Source organism: Chiloscyllium plagiosum, unplaced genomic scaffold (genome assembly GCF_037043375.1).
Source record: "Chiloscyllium plagiosum isolate Xiang-an unplaced genomic scaffold, Cpla_swu_hap1 HiC_scaffold_4, whole genome shotgun sequence".
NCBI lineage: Eukaryota > Metazoa > Chordata > Chondrichthyes > Orectolobiformes > Hemiscylliidae > Chiloscyllium > Chiloscyllium plagiosum.
In genome coordinates, this window is record NW_028270142.1 from 67,950,889 (window position 1) to 67,958,270 (window position 7,382).

Consider the following 7,382-nt stretch of genomic DNA (forward strand, 5'->3'; position numbering starts at 1 on the left):
CATTGTAATTCCAAATCTGCAAAATGAAAAGCTTTGACTTTGTGTCTCTTTTAGCAATATTTAAGCTTTATACAACCAAATAATCATTTGCAAGATCCTCTGAAACAAGTCTGATCTTGCTAAAATAGACAAAGCACTTGCAACACAAGCTCTGATGATTAAGAAGATTATGGCTGAAACTTTGCATCAACTCCACTTACTCACCTAATTCCATAGGCTATGATAACTTTTTGGACACTGGAGTTATCAGGTGAAAACAGATTAAGTACCCATAGCCCTCTAAGGTAGAGGAATCTAAAGATTCACAGATCTTTCAATCATAAAATTTCACCTTATCTCTGCTCTAAAAGTGATCAGACAGACAAGTTAAGGTTAAAAATAAATCAGCACAATCTGATTAAATGGCAAAGGAAGTTTGAGGGATCAGATGACCTAAACTTGCTTCTACTTTTTATGTTCTTGAACCCATTATTGTGGATGACGACTCTTCAGCCAGAGCTTTATATTTCAAAAGCAAGTAGAGAAATATTCAAGCAGGTGAACAGGTGAAGCATCACTGACATTAAGGAAAATAGGAAAATAAATCTATAAATAAAGCATAGTTGCATGTGTGAAGTATTCATAAAATAGTGTCATTTACATTACAGAAGGAGGCCATTCAGCTCATTGAATCCATGCCAGCACTATATGGAGCAAGCCAGACAGCTCCATTCCACCAACCTATCTCCAAGTCAAGCAAGTCTAATTTCTTCATGACCATCCTAGCTCCCTTTTAAAATCATTCATCATCCATGATTCCATTACTTTGTAAACAGGAGATTCCAGGCTATTATCACTCATTGCACAAGAAATGTCCTTCTCACATTTTCCCCTGAATCTCTTGCACAAAACCCTAAATCCATGTTCCCTAGTCCTTGCAACATCAGGACACCTTTTCTTCCTCTACCTTATCCAAACCTGCCATTACCTCGTACATTGCTATCAAATCTCCCTCAAACTTCTTTGTTCAAAAGAGAATGACCCTGACTACCTCAACCCAGACTTGTGGGTACGAATACTTGAGGAAGGGCCTCAACCAGGACCTTGGGATGGACACACACACTACACACATACACTTTCTCACACTCACAACCCCCCCAACCCAGACAGACACACGCACACAGACAGACAAAGACCCACGTGCACACGTATTTTGTGGGGCGAATTTGTACTAGCAGGGTTACATTGTACTTTGCTCAAAAACTTCATGAATTTATGTAAAACTCCGTTATTTCACTTTTTACATTAGAATCAACCTAAACATCATGGCACAGATAGAGAACACAGGGGGCCAACACCTTCAACATATTTGAGAGAAAGTGAGGGCTGCAGATGCTGGAGATCAGAGCTGAAAATGTGTTGCTGGAAAAGCGCAGCAAGTCAGGCAGCATCCAAGGAACAGGAGAATCGACGTTTCGGGCATAAGCCCTTCTCCTGAAGAAGGGCTTATGCCCGAAACGTCGATTCTCCTGTTCCTTGGATGCTGCCTGACCTGCTGCGCTTTTCCAGCAACACATTTTCAGCCCTTCAACATATTGTCTATCTATCACTATTGTTAACAGCTAACCAGAGAATGCAACTTTGTAAAAAAAAAATTGTGATTTACACATGAAAGAAGTGAAACTATCACTGTATTCTAACAGATGAAAGGCTTAATAGACAGACAATCAATTTTTCAATGTATAATTTCAGTGACATCACACTGTAAATTTTTGCTATAAATTCTGTGTGTTAGGATTGAGCCCTCCACTACCACCTGATGAAGGAGCACCGCTCCGAAAGCTAGAATGCTACCAATTAAACCTGTTGGACTTTACCTGGTGTTGTGTGATTTTTAACTTTGTACACCCAAGTCCAACACCGGCATCTCCAAATCATGGCTTTTCTCAAGTGTAGTCCGAAATATAAAATATTAATAGAATTGTATTGTTTTCTACATTCATACTTGTGGATTTTCTCTTCATTTGTTCTTGGGACGTAGCCATTCTAATTGCCCTGAAAAAAATGGTGATCTGCCTTCTTGAACAGCTGCAATCTTTGGACGTATGAACACCTACAGTGCATTTAAGGAGGGAGCTCCCAGAGTTTGATCCAGCAACAATGAGGGAACAGTACACGACTTGGAGAGGAACTTGCAAGTTGTGGTATTTTCACTGCACTTCACTTTTTAAGTGATAGAATTAACAGGGTTGGAAGAAGCCTTAATGAGGTGCTTGCAGTACATGGGCATAGATGGCATTCGGTTAAGAGGAGCCATAGAGAAAGGGTGTGCAGGGGCACATGTTGACATGGATGGAACATAGAATGTAGTTGTAACAGGGTGCAAGCAGGACTGAGGTCTTATGTTTTGATTTTTAAAATTTGAACACAGTCACAGAATCCCAGGTAGGTTATCTATCCAGGCTACCTTGGAAACAGGTCAGCCTCTTAAGGTTCTTCCCATGTTGCCTGACACAGCTTCTAAATCCAGCATACCTCCCCTGACCAAAAATCCAAAGTGCAAGTGGCTTGACAGGTAAGGTAGATGAACCTAGGGCATGAATTGAAACAAAAGACTGGGATATCATAGCTATTACAGAAACATGGCTGAGGGAGGGACAGGATGGGCAGCTCAATGTTCAGGGGTATAGATGCCATAGGAAGGATAGAAGGGGAGATGAGATGGAGGAGTGGCATTTTTGATTAGGGAAAATATCACGGCAATGCATAGTTAGGATGTCCCTGGGGATCATCCAATGAAGCTATTTGGGTGAAACAGAGAAATAAATGATGGAATTGTACTCTTGGCTCCTAATAGTCAGCAGGAAATTGAGCAGCAAATATGTAGGGAAATCTCAGCTACCTGTCAGAATAAAATCTGTAGTAGTACCAGATTTTAACTTTCCAAACATAGACGGGAACTGCCACAGTATTAATGGATGGGGAGGAATTTGTTAAGCAGGCTCAAGAAAACTTTCAATCAATATCAGAGAAGAAGCAAAACTCAACCTCCTCATGGGAAATAAGGCTGAGGTGTTACTGGGGGAGCACTTTGTGACTAGTGGCGGCACGGTTGCTCAGTGGTTAGCACTGCTGCCTCGCAGCACCGGGGACCTGGGTTCAATTCCCGTCTCAGGCAACTGTCTGTGTGGTGTTTGCACATTCTCTCCGTGTCTGCATGGATTTCCTCCAGGTGCTCCAGTTTCCTCCAACAGTCCAAAGATGTGCAGGTCGAGTGAATTGGCCATGCTAAATTGTCCGTAGTGTTAGGTGCATTAGTCAGGGTTAAATGTAGGTGAATGGCTCTGGGTGGGCTGCTCTTCGGAGGGTCGGTGTGGACTTGTTGGGCTGAAGGGCCTGTTTCCACACTGTAATCGAATCTAATCTAGTGACCATAATTCTATTAGTTTGAAAATAGCTATAGAAAGGAATAAGTCTGGTTCACAAGTTAAAGTTTTAAAATGGATCAAGGCCAATTTTAATGGTATTCAACAGGAACTTTCAAAAGCTGGTTGAGGGAGGCTGCTCGCAAGCAAAGGGACATGGGCAAATGAAAAGCCAGGGAACTATAGACCAGTAAGCCTGACGTCAGTGGTGGGTTAATTGTTGGGAAGCGATTGAGAGACAGGATCCTCATGCATTTAGAAAAGCAAGGACTAATTAGGGATAATCAGCATAGTTTTATACGCGGAAAATCACGTTTGATAAACCTGAATTTTTTGAAGAGACGACCAAGAAGATAATCAAGGCAGAGTGGTAGACATTGTCTACATAGACTTTAGCAAGGTCTTTGACAAGGTTCCGCATAATAGACTAGTAAGGTTAGAAGGGAGAAAGTGAGAACTGCAAATGCTGGAGATCAGAGTCGAGAGTGTGGTGCTGGAAAAGCGCAACCAGTCAGGCAACATCCGAGGAGCAGGAGAATTCCTGATGAAGAGCTTACGTTTGAAACATCAATTCTCCTGCTCCTCAAATGCTGCCTGACCGGCTGTGCTTTTCCAGCACTACATTCTCGACTCTGGTAACGTTAGATCACATGGGATCTAGAGACAGCTAGTCAATCGAATACAAAATTGGCTTGACAGTAGGAGACAGAATGGTAGTAGAGGGTTGTTGTTTAGATTGGAGGCCCATGAACAGAGGTGTGCCGCAAGGATCAGTGCTGAGTCCACTGCTTTTTTTAATTTATATAAATGATTTCGATGAGAATATAGGAGGCATAGTTAGTAAGTTTGCGGATGACACCAAAATTGGAGGCATAGCAGACAGCAAAGAAGTTTAACTAAGAATATAATGCTAGCTTGATAACTGGGCCAGTGGGCCGAGGAATAGCAAATACGAGTTTAATTTAAATAAATGTGAGGTGTTGCATTTTGGTAAACTACAGCAGGATTTCAACAGTTAATGGTAGAGTCCTGGGTAGTGTTGTTGAACAGAGACACTTAGGGATGTAGGTACATGGTTCCTTGAAAGTGCGGTCACAGGTAGATAGGGTGGTAAAGAAGGTATTTTGTATGTTTGCCTTCATCAAGTCAGAGCACTGAGTACAGGTTTTGGGGCATCTGTTATGGCTGTGCAAGACATTGGTAAGGACACATTTGAAGTACTGCATACGATTCTGGTTGCCCTACTATAGAAAGGATGTTCTTAAACTGAAAATGGCGCAAAAACGATTTACAACAATGTTACCAAGACTGGAGGCTTGGTTCTCAGGAGTGTCTGGGACTTTTTTCCCCCCAGAGAGCATAGCAGACTGAGGGATGACCTTATAGAGGTTTATAAAATCAAGAGAGGCATAGATAAGGTAAATAGCCAAAGCCATGGGCTGAAGGGTCTGTTTCCGTGCTGTATGACACTATAATTCTATTTTGAAATCTCACTGAACCATACAAATAGGCTTAACAAAATAGATGTAGGGCAAATATTTCTGCTGGCTGGTTTGAATGAAACTAGGGGTCAAAGTCCCAGAAAAAAAAGTCAGTTATTTAGGTCTGAGATGAGAACAAGCTTCTTCATTTCGATAATTGCAAAGCTTTGGAACTCGCTGCTGCAAATATTGATAGATGCTTAGTCACTGAGCATATTCAAATCATGACAGCTAGATTTTTGAATACAAAGTCATGGGATTACGCATACTGATGTAGAATAGCCACTATCTCCCTGAAAAGTGGATCAGATCTAGAACTCAAATGGCTTATTCCTGCTTCTACTTCTCATATGGTCTTGTACACAATCTAGAATTGACAGGAAGATAATACAAGGTGCAATCACAAAAACAGATCTCAATTGTAAGCAATAAATCTGCATTGACAGAAAGGAGCCATCAAGTCAACAAATGAAAGCAAGATATCTATTGTATTTTTATGAGTCCTAGAATATTTTTGCCTTAAGTTTGTAATTTCATTACAAAGTACACCTTTTCTGAATGCCAATCATTTAATAGGTTGCAATAATCTGTGGTGTCTTTAAGTTTAAACAGGTATGCTGTGTGAAAGTTTGAATATGAACAAGCAGTTAAATTCACAATTCCTACTGTGTACATAAAGGTGAGCTTGACAAAATTCTCAGGCTGCCTCTAGCTAGCAGTATCCAAGTACAAATGATAACAAGGGAGATACTTCACACATTTTGTAATTATAAATGAGACAATGCAGATACAAATGGACATCTTTACATTATCTAAATTCCTAATCAGTTAGAAAAGAAAAGCAATGTACACTAGTAAAAGCAAATATTTTTAGGCCATCTACTTGTACTGTCTTTTATTAGGCCACATATAATAAATTAGTCAGGAAGATCCTCAAAACCTCACAATCAATTGCAGGGGGGAAAAAACCTGCCAATTTCATCTAAAGTGGATGAAAGTATTATTGAAAACCAATACATTTTAGAACTCTAACATACTGGAGTGAAAAGAGAAACTTTGCAAGAGCTTATTGCTGCTATTGGTCTTACTAACCTCTCAATTGTAATTATGTTTGCAGATCTCAATTTACCACCTTTAGTTCGACCTAAATGGAACGTCCTTGAGGGCAGACTCAAATTCCAGTCATATCCAAATCTAAAACATGCAGCATTAAGTAATTGAACAAAATGTGGAATAGAATTCTTCCCTCATAAAAATATCATCCTTAACAGTTTGAACATGCAACAAGTCTTAGGTCAAGCAATTGCAATCAAGAAATACACATACTATTTTGCCTACTTTAAATACTTTACTAATACAAGAAACGTTTTAAAAACTATGAAACTGTGAATATCTTTTTCAGCAAATTAAATTACACCACGATAGTGCTTTTAAAAACACTTTAGTGAATGGTTAAGAAGCTAAGGGGCATCGAACAATTGTTCACAGCCTGAACACAACTTGTAAAGGAACCACTGCAAACGTCGAAAATCCAACGCATCAGCAAATGTTGGAGATGCACAATAACCGAGAAGTTGAAATAAAATTTCGTGGAGTCTTTAACGTAATTGTTTTTATCTGCTAATAATATATCGTAGACAATAACAGACCAGCAACATTGCAACTTATAGTGCAAAAGTCACTAATTAATACAATTGAGGCACCAGTGGGAACTCTGTTTATGTTCATGGGCTGGGTAGAACAATTGGAGTTGTGCATGAACAGCACTGTTACAGCCGGACTGTGAATCATGGGTTAGACAGTATCGCTGTACTTTTCATTGTACAATATAGCCTGGGCTATATCATTGGTGCAGTTCCCCTTCTCCGGGGACCTTACCTGATGGCCATGCGCTGCCCAGGCCGTTGGCCCCAACCACCACCTGTTGCCATGGAAACCGGCCAGACACTTGGTCAGGTACGGGGATTACAGTGGCCTTTGAACAAGACATAGAAATAAAATCAACCAATTTCGGTGCCAGTAAACAAAAAATGTTTGAAAAGGATGAGACACCCCGAAATTCCCCCAGAAATGGGACGGAGAGGAACATCAACAACCGTCTCCTCGCTACCGAGGGAGAGCGCGACCAATGATTGACGGTCACACCTACCAATGAAAGCTCGGCAGTCACCCAATAGCCAATAGGTGCCTGGGGGCGGGATTTACCACGGCGGGGCTTCCGGACGTTTGCCCAATTAAAGAGGCTGAAAATGTATTGCTGGAAAAGCGCAGCAGGTCAGGCAGCATCCAAGGAACAGGAGAATCGACGTTTCGGGCATAAGCCCTTCTTCAGGAATGAGGAAAGTGTGTCCTGCAGGCTAAGATAAAAGGTAGGGAGGAGGGGCTTGGGGGAGGGGCGTTGGAAATGCGATAGGTGGAAGGAGGTCAAGGTGAGGGTGATAGGTCAGACTGGGGTGGGGGCGGAGAGGTCAGGAAGACGATTGCAGGTTAGGAAGGT

General features: G+C 41.2%; 1 protein-coding gene across 3 annotated transcripts in view; it reads right to left on the minus strand.

Annotated features, from left to right (window-relative positions):
- fbxo15 (F-box protein 15) overlaps positions 1–6,980 on the minus strand; it is a 63,072-nt gene extending 56,092 nt beyond the window's left edge. For 2 of the 3 annotated variants that reach the window (XM_087986299.1, XM_043688452.2), the window contains exons 1-2: positions 6,764–6,980; positions 5,978–6,079 (exon numbers count right to left, since the gene is read on the minus strand). In XM_087986299.1, coding sequence (XP_087842425.1) covers positions 5,978–6,079; positions 6,764–6,816 — 155 coding nt within the window. In that variant the 5' untranslated portion in view covers positions 6,817–6,980. The remainder of the gene's footprint in view (positions 1–5,977; positions 6,080–6,763) is intronic. The other variant, XM_087986298.1, reaches the window with a different exon arrangement.
- Positions 6,981–7,382: the final 402 nt, after the last annotated feature.